At 30.5% G+C, this 20434-nt stretch overlaps 1 protein-coding gene across 1 annotated transcript; it reads right to left on the bottom strand.

Annotated features, from left to right (window-relative positions):
* Positions 1 to 9412: 9412 nt before the first annotated feature.
* LOC133292529 (protein trichome birefringence-like 41) lies at positions 9413 to 14021 on the bottom strand. Its single transcript, XM_061490946.1, has 5 exons — positions 13729 to 14021; positions 11544 to 11715; positions 10898 to 11073; positions 10596 to 10754; positions 9413 to 9726 (listed from the first exon to the last, which is right to left on the bottom strand). Exons 1-5 carry the CDS (start codon positions 14019 to 14021, stop codon positions 9435 to 9437), a joined length of 1092 nt encoding a protein of 363 aa, XP_061346930.1. The 3' UTR covers positions 9413 to 9434.
* Between the last annotated feature and the right edge of the window lie 6413 nt (positions 14022 to 20434).

The raw sequence follows: 20434 nt of genomic DNA, 5'->3' as shown, positions 1-20434 counted from the left end.
TTCTAACAATCTCCCACTTGGGCCACATATTAACTTGAGATAATTATATCATATTTCTTTAATGCGCAACTGTATGCTATTTTTCTTTAGATTCCTCCTTAGATACAATCTGGTCCACCTCCTATATCAATATGAGATCATGGCGGCTTTTGTCACTTTCAAGCGTAACTAAACCTTCCGTGGTCATCGCACCAATATATTCAATGACATAGATCAAGTATGGATGAGTGGCATGGAAATTACATGCAATGTGATCTTACCATGCCTATTTCCAAGTGGTCCTACTTTAATCTGTATGAGATCAATCCTAAATTTTCTGCATACACAAAGCAGAAACACAAGCACAAAATTTAATACATTCAGAGGGAAAATAACATTGAATTCTTTATTCTGCAAAAAATTTAATCTTCATAGAACACTAACATAAAGAACTATCACTAAACCGTAGCGTCATCGAACAAAACAACACCCATATGAGCAATATGCTCGTGAAAGACCTTAGGCACTAAGCCTTTAGTAAGCGGATACGCAAGCATGGAGTTCGTCCCTATGTGTTCTATGGAAATCTGACCGCTCTGAACTCTTTCTTTAACAACCAGAAACTTTATATCGATGTGCTTCGATTTTGAAGAGCTTCTGTTGTTGTTGGAGTACAACACTGCTGACCTGTTGTCACAATAAATCTTCAGTGGCCTTTCAACACCACTCACTATATGCAGCCCTGTGACAAAGTTTCGCAGCCATACCCCATGGTTGGATGCCTCAAATCAAGCTACAAATTCAGCGGCCATAGTAGAGGAAGCTACGAGTGTCTGTTTAACACTCTTCCAAGAAATAGCTCCTCCAGCCAACATGTAGACATAACCTGACGTGGATCTTTTACTATCTTGGCATCCAGCAAAATCAGAGTCAGTATATCCGACGATCTCTAATTCATATGACCTCCGATATGTAAGCATATAATCTTTAGTTCTCTTTAAATACCGCATAACCCTCTTGGCTGCTTTCCAATGATCCATTCCAGGATTGCTCAAGTATCTTCCTAACACTCCCACTATAAATGCTATATCAGGGCGAGTACAAACCTGGGCATACATAAGGCTTCCTACTGCCGAAGCATAAGGTACCTTTGTCATTTCTATCATCTCAAGCTTACCTTTAGGGCATTGGGCAAGACTAAACTTGTCTCCCCTAGATATGGGCGTATCTCCTGACGTACAATCCTTCATGCCAAATCTATCCAAAATCTTTTCAATGTAGGCCTTTTGTGATAACCGTAGGATACCATGAGCGCGATCTCGAAGTATCTGTATTCCTAAGACAAAAGATGCATCACCAAGGTCCTTCATCTCAAAATCTGTAGTGAGAAGTTTCTTGGTTTCATGCAATAATCCTATATCGCTACTGGCAAGTAAGATATCATCAACATATAGTATCAGGAATATGAATTTACTCCCACTGAACTTGTGATACACACAATCTTCCACTAAGTTCACCTCAAAGCCATAGGAGATAATAACCTGATGGAATTTGTGATACCATTGACGAGAAGCTTGCTTAAGGCCATAGATGGACTTTTTCAATTTGCAAACATTAGACTTTGAATCTCCCAATACAAAGTTTTCTGGTTGCACCATATAAATTGTCTCATCAATGTTGCCATTGAGAAACGCTGTCTTTACGTCCATCTGATGTAGCTCCAAATCCAAATGAGCCACAAGCGCCATTATTGTCCTAAAGGAGTCCTTCGTAGAAACCGGAGAGAAAGTCTCTTTATAGTCTATGCCTTCTTTCTGAGTGAAACCTTTAGCAACTAGACGTGCCTTACATCTTTCGATGTTGCCATTTGAATCCCTTTTGGTTTTAAATATCCATTTACAACCAATGGGTTTCGCACCTTTAGGCAACTCAATAAGATCTCAAACGTCGTTGTCTTTCATAGATTGCATCTCATCTTTCATGGCATCAATCCATTTATGAGCATTAGAGCTTTCTAAGACTTGTTGGAAGTTGATTGGATCATCTGCCTTCAAGCTTAAAATATTTTCATACTCTTGAAGAAACACAATATAATCATCCGGAATTGCATTTCTCCTTTCCCTAGTGGATCTCCTTAATGGCACTTCTTGAGTTTGTTGAGTTTGTTCTATAGGTGGCATAGGGGGTGATTCATTATTGTCTTGACCAAAAACAATGTCAGGGACCAAAGCCTGTTCCATAACAATGTCATGAACAGGGACCTGATCATTAATTGCTTGTTCCGTAATTGCATCTTGAATGATGACAATATTAGGAAGAGAAATATTATTTTCTTCTTCATCAAAGACAACATTCCTTATTTTATCTTCCCCCCAAACTCAACATCCTCAAGGAATCTGGCATTTCCCGTCTCCAAAAAGGATCTTGTAGTGGGATTATAAAACTTAAAGCCCCGAGAGCGTTCAGCATATCCAACAAAATAGCAGCTGATTGTTCTTGAGTCCAACTTTCTTTCATTTGGCCTATAAGGCCTTGCTTCTGTTGGACAACCCCAAATGTGTAAATGTCTTATGCTAGGTTTCTTTCCATTCCATAGCTCATAAGGGATTTTTGTCACTGCTTTGCTGGGAACCCTATTAAGGATATAAACTGCAGTCTTTAGTGCTTCTCCCCAAAGTGATTCTGGCAATGAAGAATGACTAAGCATACTCCTCACCATGTCTTTAAGAGTCTGGTTTCGCCTTTCCGCAACACCACTCATGTTAGGTTTACCTGGCATTGTGTATTGTGGGACGATTCCACACTCCTTTAGGAAGATCGCAAAGGGCCCTGGACGTTGTTCACCTGATCCATCAGATCTACCATAGTATTCACCACCACGATCAGATCTAATGGCCTTAATTTTCTTGCCTAACTGAAGTTCAACTTCAGCTTTAAATTCTTTGAACACATCCAATGATTGTGACTTCTCTCTAATCAAATATAGGTATCCAAATCTTGAATAGTCGTCTATGAATGTGATAAAGTATTGTTGACCATTCCAATAGGCTATAGGAAATGGTCCACAAATATCCGTATGAATCAATTCTAAGACGTCTGAAGCTCTGTTGGAACCTATTTTCCTTATGTTTGTCTGTTTCCCCTTTATGCATTCAATGCACACCTCAAAATCATCCAGATCAAGGGGTTCAAGAATTCCATCAGTCACAAGCCTCTGAATTCTCTGTTTAGAGATATGACCTAAACGCTTGTGCCACAGAACCAGTACCAACAAACTAAAGTGAGAGTCATACCCTTCTTTTTGCGCCATGCCTTGTATTTGGAACACTCTTTCTTCATGTGTCCAGATTTCTTACAAAAGAAGCAGGTGAATTCCTGATCCTGCTTCTTTTGCTTCTTTGGCAAAGCATCTGCATTATCCTTAGCTCTCTTTCTCTTCTTGTCTTGAGAGGTTGATGCCAAGTGAGCACTATCAGTCTTCTCTCGCTGTAACCTCTCTTCCTCTTGCACGCAGTGAGAAATGAGCTCATTAAGAGTCCATTTTTCCTTTTGAGTGTTATAACTCACCACAAATTGACCGTATTGTGCAGGAAGAGAGATAATAACTAAGTACATGAGCAACTCAGAGGGCAGCTCTAACTTTAATGCCTTTAGTTTTCCAGCAAGATTAGACATTTCCATAATGTACTCCCTTATGTTTCCCTTTCTTTTATACCTCATGTTTATGAGTTTGGACAAGGTTTGACCAATTTCAGCCTTTTCATTTCGAGCAAAGTATTGCTCGAGTTCCTTCAGAAACAACTTGGCATCAGTAGTCTCAACAATCGAGCCCCTAAACGCCTCCGAAACGGAACGTTTCATGATCATCAGACACATGCGATTTGAGAGTTCCCACTTCTCAATTTTATCCATGTTTGGATTTTCCTGAGTGGAAGTGGGTTTCTCAGTCCTTAGCGCATTGTCGAGATCCATGCAACTGAGAACATTTCCATATTCTCTTTCCACAGCTTGAAATTTGCCCCATTAAGCATTGGAAGCATATTCATTTGAGCAACATAATTGGCAGCGGTAGCAGAAACTATACAGAGAACCAAAAAACATAACATACTAATAACATGTCATATCATATATATTCATACACGATATAGACAAATAATCCGAAGTAAAATGAGTTTATTATAAGATACCTAGCACAACATTAATATTTAGTCTGTGGACAAAAATATCAACTTGTAAGTGGTACTCTTAATGTAGTAATCAAACATTGACAATAAGTCCTGTCAAATCATAGCCTTCCTGTGAGCCGACTATGAATTACATAGAGAATTCTTGATAATTGTCACATATTTATTACCATAGGTATGTTTGTTACTTGGCCAAATAATAACCTTCATGTGGGCCGATCATTATTCGCATAAGCAATAAACACACACATGATCACACAACATATGTTATTTGGCCAAACAATAACCTTCCTGTGGGCCGATTAAAATTTGCATAAATAAAATATATTTATATGACCAAGCTATTTGAAATCAAATTAACCTTTTATAAATTTGGCCACTGTGGCGGCTAACAAATCTATCATATTTAATTTCAAATAGAAACCTTTAGGGATAATAAACCCATTTAAAACCAAAATAACAACAATAAAGAAAATTATTCTTTATCAATCCTCAATGTATATACATACATACTTTATCCTTATACCATTAACAATAAATACCTATTCATTATAAGGCTTAAAAAATGATGCACAAACAACGCACATGTAAGCCTTTTCAAATGAAAGTTTGAAAATGATGCATAATATCCAAAAAAAATTATATTTAGCTTTTAACAAAGAATATCAAATATAAGGAAAACCCCAAAACCAAAGACCTTAAACATTTGATTTCTTTCAAACCGTAAGTCCAAAATTTTCTAAGAGAATTCATTGTTTATTCAAAAAATTCAAACAACAAAACCTCATCGATTATAAAGCCAAAATTCTTCCAAACATTCCATCTATTCACAGATTCAAAATTTAAATAATAAACCCTTATTAAACTGTGAATCCTAGTTTTTTCTAAAAAATGTAGCTTTTGTTCCAAAACCAAAAAATCATCGTCAGGGAACAAAAATAACACTACATAGCTAATACAAAATACATAAGATGGAACCCACGTTCAAAAAATAACAAACTTTATGCCAAAAGACAATAAAGCAAAACTTTTCATGATTAATCATATATAAAAATCACAAAACTTAATTCCCTCGTAATTCAATATGATGATGGCTCTGATACCAATTGTTGGAATATTTAATTCCTCTAAACCTTATGGTGATAACTATCACCTACAAGCCAAGATCCATCATACCAAATCATAAAGAAAAATAAGAACAACATAAAGGTGGAGGCATACCTGTCTCCGTTGCAGCGGAATAACTTTTATCTTTTCTCTTGGGGTTTGTAGTCTTCCTCAGTCAAATTACCCTAAAACCTTATTTCTTAGTGTGCCGTCTCTCTCTTGATGGGGAAGAGAAACTAGGGTTGTTGATATGACGTATTGGGGACCATAACCCTTTTTTATAGTGTTTTTATCTTTATTGTTGGGCCAATAAGCTCCTATTATACCTAGTTGGCCCAACACCGGTATCCACTCATTCAGTCCATACTCACTTAGGAATCTATTTGGGAATATTTAACTGATCACTTTAATTTACCCAATATATATAAATAGCACAATATAATTATTAATATAATATGTGACCCACAATAATTATTAAAAAATATAATTTCTTAAGAAAATACACCAAACATCAAGCACACTAGCTAGACACCAACGACTTCAATCAATTCCTTCTTTTCCATGATTGCCATAAATAGTAGAGCTCTAAATTGTGATAGAAGTGTTAGGAAATTATATTATATTTCAACAAGAAGTTGTTACATCAAGCAAAGCCACAAGTGCATGTCTTGACACATTAGCTAATACTTTCTTTTGTAAACGTCATTGATATATGTTGGTGAACTTCCAAGATATGTTCAACCATCGATTGGTTGTTACTAATAGTGTAAATATGTTAGGCTACGTTAGATTTTGCCATAAATAGATTATGCATGTGTAAAACTTATTTGGTTTGTTCTGGCCTGTTAGCCTGTGTAGACCCCAAATTACAAGTCTGGTATGATCTATATTAAAAAAAAAGGTCTTGACCTAAGCCTGATAATCTATTTAAGCCTATTAAATATTCAACAATTAAAAAAATAACTAAAATAATATTACTTTTTATTCAAAATTATTAAAATAGTAATTTTATTTATTTATTTTAAAATAAATAATATGATATAATCCTGACATATACAAAAAAGCCTATAACTTATTTTTTTAAATAGGCTTTTTTAAAAGCCTAGACTTGTTCTATTTTACTATTTATAATAGGTCAAATTTAGCCTAATATAGGCTAAGTCGTAAGTCCCTGAAGATCAGTCTAGCCTATTTACACCCTTAGTTGTTAGCACGTGACTTTAATCAGACCATTCCTCTTGTCACAGCTGCATGCATTAAAAATTAATATTAAACATAGAGAAGAAACTATATACCAGCAACGCGTTGGTGAAAAATGCCTTTAATTAAAGAACACTTCCATGATCAGAGAATTAACATTCGGTTGCATTCACTTATACCAATTTTTTAGTCCCTTCTTGTACGAAACAAAATTATCTATATTTTTTATTATCCGATTACCATCTTGAATGTTCGTTCCACCTGCAATTCGCAAGCAATGGAGACACCACATGAACATGGTTTTGTTGGGACCTATAATAGAAACTAAATTGGTTGTGTGATAAATTTAAGTCCGTTTTCTGAAAGGGGTGTAATATGTCGATTTAACAGTGATTTACTGAGACAGGTGGATGAATCTAACCTTAACTGTCATCGAGAATGGATCTCGGGCAAAGATTGAGAATTAGCGAGAGTGTTAAACATAGAGGCTTCGTGGGTGTATTAATATTAAGAGCCTCTTTGCATCCTCTTACTTTTAAGCTAAAAGCTACTTATAAGCTAAACTTAAAAAAAAAAGCTTAAAAAAAAAAGCTAAAAGCTGTTTGGAAATTATATAAAAAATTTAGCTTAAAAATTACTTAAAAGCACGTATTTCAAGAAAATTATCTTTCTTTATCTTTATCACTCTTTATTTATAAAAAAAAGCACATAATTCAAGAAAAAAAGATAAGAGCTTAAAAAAAACTCCTCATAGGAGCTTTTAGTTTGTAGCTTTTTTCTTCATTATAAAAAAAGAGCTTTTTGTTATAAGAGCTCTTCCTAACTTATGCTTATAAGTAGCTTCTGGCTTTAAAAAGAGAGGATTTAAACAGGCACTAAAAATGCCTCTAATGATAAGAGAGAGGTATTTATAGCTAGAGAAGATTCCCCAATAATAAGAGAGGATAAGTTATTCTACCTACCATTTTTTCTGTTTATCTTTGTCTACCACCCACCAACACCGTTAGATCAGAATCTTAAGAAGAGAGAAAGATAAATGTTAGTTAAGATTCTGATCTAGTGATGTTTTAGAGTAGTAGGCAAAGGTAGACAAAAAAATGGTAGGTAGAATAACTTATCCTTAATAAGAGATAGTCACAATTGTTTATGCCCTTATAGACCCCTCACATAAGCATCCTCTTTGGTGCATACATTATATGAGGAGAACACTTTCTATACAACCGTAGCACATACAACTGCGGTTTAAAAAATTACATCTAGATTTTTTTATTTTTTTATTTCTGCTCTGTACATATAGCACAGGAAACAAGACATTTTAATTGGATTGCCGCACCCAATCAATGGTGCGGCAGTAGTATCCAAAATATTTCGATATATGAGAGTGAGATTCGAGAGATAATATTTGTTTCACTTTAGGAGTTTAGCAGTGTAATCTTTCTAATGGGCCTTAGATGTTAGCCCAATAAACTAAGCCTATATGACGGATCAAGATCAGAAATAAAAAAAAAAAAAAAAATCTATTATTTCCTGTAATCAAATTAATTAATGTTACTACTTCTGAGTGTACCCATCAATATTTGTCAGCTATTGAAGATTGGGATGTCTCCTCCACATCTAACGCGTTATACACAAAATTTGTATTGACAATTTTACACAACTACATACATTTAACGATAGCATTAACATAATTTAATACAAAAAGTTAGAAGGGATCCCCTTGTAGACTTCTGAATCTTTTGCGTAGACAACAAAACTTTTCTTTTCTTTTTTTTAATTCATATTTGAACAGGCGTATAAAAGTAATTTAATTTTCATGAACTTAGATGGATCCAATGATTGTAGGATTAATGAGACACAATTATTGGTTACATGGCTAGATGCGTTGATCCATGCATCATACGTAGGGACGCAAATGTACGTTGTGTATCTAGAGAGAGAATTATATCACCGACAAAGGGAGCTAAGTTGGTTTTTTCTATGGTAAAATTTGTTTGGAGCATCGCAACAAATGCATCAAACAAGTGTCTACCATTGATTGACACCAAAGAATCTCCAATAATATATTATCTTCGCCCTGTATTTCCTTAATAATTATTGCCTCAAATCTGAAACCAGTTTGATGATATTCGACTTAATTAAGAAGCTCTATCTACTACCAGAAAACAACTCATCAATAATAATAATAATAATAATAATAATAATAAATAGGCAGATTAAGAGCCTGTTTGGATTCTCTTATTTTTAAGCTAGAAGCTACTTATAAGCTAAAGCTAAAAAAAAAAAGCTTAAAAAAATAAGCTAAAAGCTGTTTGAAAATTATATAAAAGTTTTAGCTTAAAAATTAATTAAAAACATATATTTCAAGAAAATTATCTCTCTCTTTCTCTTTATCACTCTTCATTTTAAAAAAAGCACACAATTCAAGAAAAATAGATAAGAGCTTAAAAAAAAGCTCCTCCTAGGAGCTTTTAATTTTCAACTTTTTTCTTCATTATAAAAAAAAGAACTTTTCGTTATAAGAGCTGTTCTCAAAACCTGTTTGACCTAACTTATGCTTATAAGTAGCTTCTAACTTAAAATTAAGATGATCCAAACAGGCACTAAATCGGTTTGGATATGAAAAAGAAAAAAGAAAAACAATTTTAATCACATTAAATTAATTAAAGACATAGTGCGCTTCCACTACGCTATCAAATTTTAATTGCATTAAATTCCTCTCTTTTTTTGCCCCTATCAATGCTCCAACGATTTTGCAAAGAAAGAAAAGTTTCCTTCGAATATGTTAGATTGGTTGGCTCATATGATGTATCCCGAATAATTATATTTATTTTTAACTTTTGGGCACAAAGGCATATTCAAAATCACGGTGGTCATAACCAACCAACCCCAATTTTCTATATAAATTTTTCTATAAGAATCCCCTAAACCTCCCAATTAATTCAATCATGAACAAAGTATTGTCCGTCAAATAAGATTGTATAGTATCTCGTTCCAAGTATCTGGAACACCAGAAAGACACCAATGGCTGCAGTCCATTCCCGTTGGTCCATTAAGTCCATAAATTGAAGGATGTCCATCTTTTCGTAATAGTGAGAGGGTTGTGATGTCAAGTAATGTGACCGGTTTCTTAATTGTGCTCAGCACACTCTTCAACACCGCCACAGCCGGTGGCAATCCCCCGGGATACGTTGATCCAGCCACCGGTGTCTTCTGCCGGAGACAGCTCTTTGCGCTTGGTTCATTCCATAGGCTACCACTGAAATCAATGTTCACATAAAAAAACTTTTGTAAAGAATCATATATATTTAAAAGTGTTTGTCCTTTTAAAACATGATTTAATTATGTCATTTCACTCGTGGGATCCACATCTTTACTTTTTTTTGTCCACTTCCTCCATTAGGATTTATCTCTTTTTTCTCACTTAAAATGACATACACAACTTTATATCTTTTAATCTTTTAAAATAACACATACTTTTTCCTATATATTTACTAATAGGGCTAAAAAATTTCATTATATTTAATTATATATTGATAGAATTGCAAATGATGATTGAACTTATGAATACTTATAGCTGTTTGGATGGGCTTACAAAAAAAGTGCTTTTTATATTTTACTTATTTTAAAAGTATTTTTTACAAAAGTTAAAGCTACTTAGATTTTTATAAAAATATTATATTTTTGAAAAAAAAATATTTGACTTTTGACTTTTAGAAGTTAAAATTTTTAGCTTCCAAAAAAAAGAAATATTTAGTTTTTTATGACTTAAAAAGTAGACATCAAAGCAAACATTTTTTGAAAAGTGTTTTTTTTTTCTTTCTAAAAAAACGAAGCTTTTGAAAGTAAAAAAAACTCCATTCAAACGGACTCTTAATCATATATACTTTTATTCAACCAAAAAACTTAAGCAATTAGATAAATACCATATTAATAATTTTATATTATATTTTTTTAACAATATTAATCATGCTACATATTTTATAGTGCAATCATTTATAAATTTTTAGATTGAATCCAATAGTTCAAGAAGTTAATATCAATAATCATACTAGTGCAATAAAATGGTTATATTTTGTTATTAATCGTGTTTCAAAACCAAAAATAGATGGGTTTATTTTTGCTTACTTATAGTGAGATGGTGAAATCCCTTGAAAGAAGACCTTCACTCTTGTAGGGTCGATATTAGCGTCTACCCACGCAGCCCATGTCGTTAGTGCTATTTCAAAAGCCTTCATCCGATCCATGTCTTTCATAACTTCACTTCCCACTTGGATATAATCCCATCTGAGAAAACCATTCATCATAAACTCTTTTAATAACAAAAACATTATTTCAACTTACAATAATTTATAAAACTTTAAAAGGTAATTTTATTTAAACTTGATTAGATGCCCCCAAATAATTTTTTTAATAGTTAAGAAACTTACGGTTGAGTGGGTCCTCTACGGTACCACCAGTGCCATGTGTTAAAGATAAGCATGTCAACCCCTTTCCACAATTTGCTTCCTTCTATTGAATCAAGCTTCAATACCCTACCCATATCCTCTCGGACAACATCTACTAGATACACGTTCCTATCTAGCATCACTTTGACTTTATATTCCTGCAAATTATTAAAAAATTTAAAATACTATATATATGAATGAAGATTCCTTATGCTAATGATGATATCGAATAATACAACAAAAGGCCATGCTAATGGCACGTAAATATAACCCAATAATTAATAACAAGTGAAGATTCAAAGCTTTCTGATTTTGAAATCTTCTATCCTAGCAAGATAAGAGAAAGACAAAGGGGTGGGGCTTGCAATTATGCCATCTCTTTCAAGTGGCTTTATGACTTAACCATTGTAAGTTGCATCATAAAGTCCATTTCCTTATGGTGGCACAACAAACAATGTCTTATACCAACATTTCTTTTCAGGACTGAAAAAGATTCTTCTTTCCCCCACTTTAATGCATAAGTCAGACAAAATAATGATGATACAGTGACCCACGAAAATTATAAAGAAAAGAAGAATAAATTAACATGAGACCATAGTTATAATATAATCAAAATTACAATTCTTACCATAAATGTAAATATAGAAACATCTCCAACTCTTGCCAAAGTATAATTGGAATTGGGCACTGCTGAGTGAAGCAAGCAAGTCAGAGACTGCCACTGATTTCTGCTGAGTGAATCACCCACGAACATGATGCTCTTCCCCCTCATCCTCTCAAGAAAATCTCGCCCATTAAACCTACAATTAAACATAGGAAAAATTAAATAAATTTGAAATTTTTAGAAAAATAAATATTGCGGGACTTAAATACTTATACTTCCCATATGTTTCGTTTACATTACATTAATAAATAATTTGAGAAAAGAATTAAACAGTTAAAATGTTTCTAATTTTACATTACATAGATAAAAAGCCTAATACAAAAGCATGTGGAACTCATTGAGTATAAGATGACATGTGAAAGGGGAAAACTAAAGCAAGAGTTTCCGACAACCGACGAACCCGTGAGTGAACCGACAGACTATTAAGGGGCGTATGGTAATTTTACTATGAAAAAAAAAAGTAAAATTATATTTACAATGTTTATAAATTACAGTAATATATACTATTTGTAATACATAATATACTTTATAAAAAAATTTGTAAATATATCTTATAAAAAAGATAAATACTTTTATCTTTTTAAATGACACAACTTATGTCATTTCACTCTCACAAATAAGCGGGACCCCCACTTTTTTTTATTTTTTATTCACTCTGTCTTCCATGATCTATCTCTTTTTTTCATTTAAAATAACACAATTATACATCCTTTAAAATGACATACATTTTTTCTTATAAAAAATATTAAATTTGAGAATCTAAATCAAAAGTTGTTTGTTTTTTTAAAAATAAATAAATATATATATATATATATATATATATATATATATATATATATATATATATATATATAGGTAGGATCCTTTGACACCGGTGTCAAATTTGAAATTTGACACCTCATTTGAGAACCGTTAGATAAAAAAAGATCAATGGTGTCACATGCTTACAAATCCGAGTCGTTGATTTTTTTTTATCTAGCTCTTACATGAGGTGTTAAACTTCAAATTTGACACCGGTGTCAAAGGATCCTGCCTATATATATATATATATATATATATATATATATCAAATGTAGTTTGTTTGTCACTGACATGTTGCAAAGCACTTTTTCCTAAACAGCTGCTAAAGTGCTTCTATGGGTGCACGTGACGCTGCGTTTCCCAACCCAACGCAAACATTCGGAACCTTTAATTCGTCGCCAATGTCTTTTTTATGTTTTCTAGAAAAAAAAATTCCATCATTTTACAGGCTGGGATGATGGGATAATACTAAAAGGTCACATGGTCTGCCACATATCGCCAACAATGAAGATGAAAAGTGTCTAGTAAATGATTTTGTAGAAAAGAAAAATGCTTCAAGTTAATAAATTTAAATAATACAAATACTAAAATAATTTTTAGAAAAGAATTTAAAATTTAACTTCTTTATTTCTTTTTAAAATATCCCCTTTTAATGAATTATTAAAATTTTTGTTATTCGTTGAATTAGCAATAAAATATTAAATATGAGTACACTAAAAAGAATTATTTTAGAATTTAAGAATCATGCCTTTAAATATTGAGAGTAATTATAGTGCTTTTATGAAGAGTTATTATCTATTAATTGTTGACCTATAATACATAGTTCAAAACTCATTAAAAATATAAATTACATTTAATGAACATTTAATAACATACATTGAATAGCAATAATTAATGAATATTTAATAGCATGCATTGAATTTTTTTAAAAAAATATTCACATTGTAATGAATTATCAAGAAATTTATTATTCTTTGAATTCACAATAAAATAACAAAAACAGATAATGCAAAACAAAAAGCATTTTTTATTCTAAACGATATATATTGTATCATTTAGGTGTATAATTGCTGATTTTTATAGTCTCTCTTCTTCGTGAAATTAATAATAAAGGAAGCGGAGAAGAAAAAAGCTAAAAAGTTATCAATTATACATTAAAATAATGTTATTTTATTTAAAATAATATAAAATTATATCTTTTAAAATAATAAATACTTAAAAAATTATTTTAAAATTTATTAATCACTCACTTCTTTAATTTATTTTTATTTTTATTTTTTTGAAGTGTATAACATGATAGAAAAGAAACCAATGAGGACTTGAAGATTAGGATAAAGAGGGTACCAACCTGAGTAAATTGCAAGCAAGTGGGCGCCATCTGTAGTGGGTGTAAATCAGATCAGGGCGTCCATTTGCTTCGCACCTGAACTCGCGCTCTATAAAAGGACACGTCGCGGGTTGATAAAGCGGGTACGAATCATCCATGACCCATTGACCCGTGAAGAAATCGCACTGCCCCGAACCCTTTCCATTCACATTCAACACCAACACAAGAAGAAGGAAGAAGAAGAAGAGAGGAACATACCCAGAGAAGAAACGGTGCACACAACAAGAGAAACCGCATTCAACACACTTTCCCATTTCTTAATCCCAACGAAAGACAGAAAAAGAGAGAGAGAATATTGATAATGTTGAAAGGACTAAGAAGGAGGTTCTCTCTCTCTCTCGGTTATGTTTCTTTGTGTTCTACAACGTTTGATCACAAAAATGTGGGCATTTATATAAGCTTGGCTGCATGTGTTTATGTATGCAAGGACACTTCCTAAATAGCTATATAGATATATGAAAGTGGATGATTTCATTAATTATTAGTTACTTGAGATAATCATTATTTGTGGGCAAATTTACGCGGAATAAATACTCTTATGTGTTTATTTAACATGACGTGAGAGAATCCTAACAAAGTTTATGGTGATCAGATATGAAAAAGAAAAAATATTAAAATTACACAAATATCATTATTGATTTGCCTATACATATATTAATATGCTTATGAAAAGATTTACTTTGGAGATATAGAAAGCCAGTGCATTTTTTTTTTCCTATTTATTATTTTATTTGTTGTTATGGTTTTGGTAACCACTAAATGATGAACCATTAATCACTAATTAACCATGAAAGCAATTAATGAAACTAGCAGGATTCTACTTGGGGAGGTGAAACTTGGTTTTCATGATGCGTTTATTTGATCGTCAGGAGGATTGATAAAGGAATATAAACAAAAATTGGGTGGTTGCTGTCACATGGTAGGGACTAAAAGGAACTAGTATTTACGTATAACACTTGAATAAGTACGTTAATAAATTAAGGGAATAACATCTATCATTTTAAAAGATATAAACTTATATCTTTTTAGATTTTAACTATTGATTTTCGTCCATCAAGGTTTATAATTTATTGGATTGAAATTATTAATTAATTAATAATAAATTTGGCCCATTAAATTTGACCCAATAGATTATAACCGTGGATGGACGGAAATCAACAGTTAGGATCTAAAATGATATAAATTTATACCCTTTAAAAGAATAGATGTTTTTCTCATAAATTAGTAAGTAATTGTTCTAACTTAATTAGCGATTTCGAATTCGAGTTTTAAATTGATAGGAAAAATTTAATTTGTGGCCTCTTTTGATTTTGCTTGCCGTCCGACTTGATCAAATTAGCCGCTTAATATTTCCTAAAAAGTAATTACCTTTAATATGGGAAAGGAAAATTAATTATTAAACTTGATTTGATTCCTAAATTATGCATGTCAATCACTAATTAACAATTAAGCTGGATTTCTAATTTATTAAAAGCCCAAATCAGTCACTATATAGGGATTGAATTTTGGGGTTTGATTTTCTCATGTTAAATGAGAATTTAATTCTCATGTTGTAGAGATAAAAAGCATGTGGGACCCATATGTTAGAAAAAATTATATGTAGGACCCATGTCAGCACGGAAATCGAAGGGTGTGTAGGAAAATTTGAATTCTCATGTTAAATGAGAATTATAAAACTCTTGAATTTTATACGTATAACCTATGAACTAAGTGTTTACAAAAAAAAAAAAAAATTCTATCTTCGGAATTTTTTTTTGAAAGTTTATTTTTAATATATTGTTTATGTAAACAAAATTTAAATTATATATTATGCCATTTTTTAATAAGTTTGATATCTAAAGACACCCCAAAAGGCATTAAAAATAATTAAACAAACCAATGTTATCAAAATCGGCCCGGTCAATGATCCGGTCGAGATACTGGGTCACTGGTTCAATCAGTTGGTCACTAGTTTAACCGCATGACCCAGTAATTATATGTAATTTTATATTTTATATTAAAAAATTACAAATATACTCAAATATCTAAAAAAAATGATAAAAATTTCAAATATTTTAATATAAAAAATAATAAATCACATATTATTATCCAATAAAAGATCAAACAAAAATATAATGATCGTGATACGGGGTTTTAGGTTCAAAAAATAACATCTCTTACTATAAATTAATTTAAAATTTTCTGCATAGTACATAATTGAGATAATATTAGTGTTGTGGGTACATAACTTATGTAAGTCAATAAGTAAAAAAAATTCAAAATGTCCATTATGATTTTGGTTTTTTTTTTAAAAAAAAATTGGAATTTTTGTTTTTTAGGACCGGGTCAGGTCATCAATTTTTATGAAAACCAGCTGAGTTGCACCGAATCACACCAGTTCTGATGCATGGCCAATCTGTTGCTTCAACCGAACCGGTTATACAATCAATTTACCTATTCTCATATTGACCCTACGGAATCCGATTTTAATAACACTGAAACAAACAGTTGCAAAGGGTTAGCGGAAATGGTACGCAGATTGCTTTATTAATTAGAGGATAAATTTCAAACTCTAAAAATGCTAAGTAAAAGAGAGCTTAACCATCACTCCGTACTCAAAATTGATTTCGAGCCCAAAAGGTGTAAGAGCACCTTAGAAACCAAAAAAATAAAATAAAGAAGGGAAAAATATCTATCTTTTTAAAAGATATAAAATTATATTATTTTAGATCTTAACCATTAATTTTCGTTCATCAACGGTTATAATCTATTGGGTCAAACTTAATGGGCTAAATTTATTATTAATTAATTAATAATTTTGATCCAATAAATTATAATCGTTGATGGATGGAAATCAACAGTTAGGATCTAAAATAATATAATTTTATATCCTTTAAAATGACATATGTTGTTATAAAAAAAAATAAAAAAAAATAACATATGTTATTCTCAATAAAGAAATGAAACAATTTTCCATTTTGTGCAATGAAAATTATAATTATAATATTCATTTCAAGTTGCACGAAATTGTCATTCTTATCTCCTCAAGGAGTGATTGGTCATCCTTATCTTTAAGAGATTACGATTCGAAATAGATTCATTGATCATTGAATATTTTTCCTTATATCATATATCAATTGAAAAAATCATCATTAATGAAGAATAAAACAATAATAAAACCGATCATGCATGCAGAATATGTTCTTAACATTATTTAAAAATGAAATATCATTTTGCAATAATTATATAAAAAGAAGGGTATACAATATATTTACAACTTATTTTCGTTTACAACAGCGGGTACAATCATATCTTAACTATTGATTTTCGTCAATCAATGATTATCATTTATTGCGAATTAATAATTAATTAATAAATTTTATTTAAGAAAATAATAATTGTTAATTGACGAAAATTAACAGTTAAGATATAATTATAAAAATTATAAAAAAATAGATTATAAATATAACATTCCTCTAATATAAAAAAAAAGGTTGTTTGCCTTTTCAGTTTCCCATCCATAATACGTGGGATTCTATACTTTTTTAAAAGAAAAAAGAAAAGGAAAAAGTTTGTACAATTTGGCTCATTCTTTAATTTTTTTTCAAAAAGAAAAAGGTAAAAAGTTTGTCCAATTTGGCTAAATTTTCTATATTCTTCGGAATTTAAATTTAAATATGTGAGTTAATTGTAATTTTAAAAAAAAATTCTAATTATAAATTTTGGGTTCTGAAAAAAAATCGTGGAAAAAAGTGATGCGAGAAATTAGAAATTTAAAAAAACAGAAAAATATTTCTGCAGTTAATACAAATAAGTTATTTGTATTTATTTTCAAAACGACATTGTTTTGTAATTAAAAAATTAAAAAAATATAATTATAAAGACTATAATAACTCTGAAATAAACTAAAATTACAAAAATACCATAATTTCAGTCCCAAAACAACGTCATATTGAACTTACTACAGATAACTTATCTGTCATTAATCGTAAAAAAAACAAACCCTTAAAAAAAATGTGTTGTTTGACAAAACTTTGGGAACATGGCAATTCAATTGAATAGACCTTATTCGGTGAACTAAATTACCAAACATTTGCTGTAATTGAATAACCGCTATTTTGAGTTGCGTGACATAGACGACGACCTCTACCTCTGTCGTTTTCCATTACCACCTTTGCCAACACCACTTGATTATTTGATAGCTTTGTTTTATCTCCCTTTGAAATATTATTAATAAAGGATCGGGACAATTATTTATTTATTCAATACTTTTTTGTTATAATTTTTTTTTAAATAATAATATTAAATGATAAAGGTGTTAATTTAGAGATTCATTTAAAGTTTTATGAGTTATTGGTTTATTACGGTATAATAAATATAAGTTAATACATAAATGGCCTAATTGTTTGTTGTGAGTATTATATTTCATAAATTTATTTATTGAATTTCTCTTAGGCATTAAAATTATAGATAATTTAATCAAGTTTTCGGAGGCAGACATAGAAATATCATATTTTAAGTAATAAGTACTTTTAAATATTTTAATGAAAATTAGTTTAAATATTTTAATATAAATTAATTAAAAAAATTATTAAAATTTAATATTTCTAAATTAGTAATTATATAAAAAATTAAATTATATAAGTTAATAATTTTCTAACTTCAACTATACTGAACTCGAATTGACACCCGTAACAGTTAGGTATATATCTGGATTCGACCTGATGTAATCTTTACACCAGTTGATAATAATAGATGAAAGGGACATATTAAGTTCACTTTAAGAAGACGATAATGCAGAAAAATGACGATATTATGATAAATTTGATTTGCATTAAAGATCAACAAAACTCTAACAAGAATAGATCTAATATTCAATGGCAAATAAAATGAGAGTCTAGTAAAAGTCTTAGATTCTTTTTTCTTCTTTTTTTTGGTATGCTAAAAGTCTTAGATTCTAATAGTATTGTCTAAACTTACATTCATATATTAACGTAATAGTTTTTAAATTGTTTTTAAGTTTTCAAAAAAAAAAATGTATTACTATATACTTAATTATTAAATTTTAATTATTTTATTTTATTTTATATCATTTATATATATCGTCGAGTAATTCAAAAAAGAATATCATGACTCTATTTTAATTTATCAATTTCATAATATAAAAACTGTCATATTTAACTCTATTTGAATGTATATAATAATAATCACGAATTTTAGGCCTTCTATAATTTTATTTCTATAAAATTAATATAACATTAAAAATTTATATCAAAATAATATATTTTTCAGTAAAGAATTTCTTTTGTAAAAATATTATTATTATCCAATGTTTACCATAATTTTTTATATTATCAACAATGACGGAGCCAGAAGAAAAACCCAGCCACAGTGTTAAAAGACCTAACCAGATAGAATTCAGTCAATGGCAAAGTTATATTATTTTTAAAAGTTCAACTAGTATTAAGGCTATATTATAATTTTTAAAGAAAATATGTACCATTTTTAGAAATTAGTAGATGCCTTGACACCAACTCAGTACCAAGTGGCTCTGCCATTCATTCTCAAATCTTTTCATATGCATATACATGTGAAACTGATACTTTTAAGCAATGTTATCAGACCTGGCTAGAATCGATCGGGTCGACCCGATGACCAGTTCGAGTCAAGTATCGAACCAACACGTATCAGACCTTGTAAAAATCAATTCGGACCAGCCGAGTTTTAACAAAATCAGTGACCCGGTCGGGTCATGAAAATCGACGGATTATGCATTTTTATAAAAATATAAATGCAAAAACAAAGTTTTCTCATCTTGTTTGAAAAAAGTGTGGTACTCCTTTCAAAAAAATTTGTAGTTTTGTTTGTTAGTAGTATGCTCTTCTACAATGACCTGAAGTCATTTGCGGAACAGAAAATTAAGAGAAGGTGACATATTGATTCCTTGCAAATTTATTTTTGTGGGAAGAGTTGTTGGTAAATGCCTTATGATTATTAAATATGATTAGTTGACGATACTTAGTAGAGGAATCATGTGATTACTTGATTCTTGAATTTTCTTTTTTCTTTGTTTGTTTTTTTTACAATATATTATATATGGTTACCATATATGACTTTTTTTTGTCCCTACAAAAACTATATATGCTTGCAGCCCAGCATAATAATTTTTTTGCATGTATTTGAATATTTTATGGATTTTTATGTATAAAATATAGGTTTCCAAGCTTATATATTTAAAGTTTTGATGATTATAAAGCACCAACAAGCTCAACATGGATGCACAAATTAGAAGGTAGTGTAACAAATCCTAAATGAAGATAGAAGATCAATGAAACATGCAAAAGTGAAGAAGTAATTCAAATGTGCAAAGTCAACATCAAAGTCAAAGTTTTCAAGTGAAGAAAGATTCAAGAGTATATTGTTTGTAACGTTAATTAGAGTCTTAGGAATGTTGAGAATTGAGTTTATTGAGATATACATATCAAGGTTGCATTTAGAAGATTTGATTTGAAAGAAGATTCTAAAGTTTCATTTTTAATCCAAATAGATTTTTTGAATGATTTGGTTTGATTTGTGTAAGAATCTGCACCGTTAAATTAGGAAGTTAAATCAATTAAATAAGAAATTAGGAAACAATTTCATAATTGACCCTAATAATTATGAGAAGGCTTAAATAATTATAGTAAGT

Source organism: Gastrolobium bilobum, unplaced genomic scaffold (assembly GCF_033153095.1).
Source record: "Gastrolobium bilobum isolate Gb01-03AN ecotype WA unplaced genomic scaffold, APGP_CSIRO_Gbil_v1 utg31536, whole genome shotgun sequence".
Lineage (NCBI taxonomy): Eukaryota > Viridiplantae > Streptophyta > Magnoliopsida > Fabales > Fabaceae > Gastrolobium > Gastrolobium bilobum.
The sequence above is the reverse complement of the archived record's forward strand: the minus strand, read 5'-3'. Positions and strand labels throughout refer to the sequence as shown.

Excerpts from the sequence above, each read along its gene's own strand:
- LOC133292529 (XM_061490946.1), bottom strand. The coding sequence starts at position 14,021 with ATGGGAAAGTGTGTTGAATGCGGTTTCTCTTGTTGTGTGCACCGTTTC. Across the intron at positions 10,755-10,897 it reads CGTAGAGGACCCACTCAACC|ATGGGATTATATCCAAGTGG; the intron begins GTAAGTTTCTTA and ends TGGTTTTCTCAG. Across the intron at positions 9,727-10,595 it reads ATTTCACCATCTCACTATAA|TGGTAGCCTATGGAATGAAC; the intron begins GTAAGCAAAAAT and ends CATTGATTTCAG.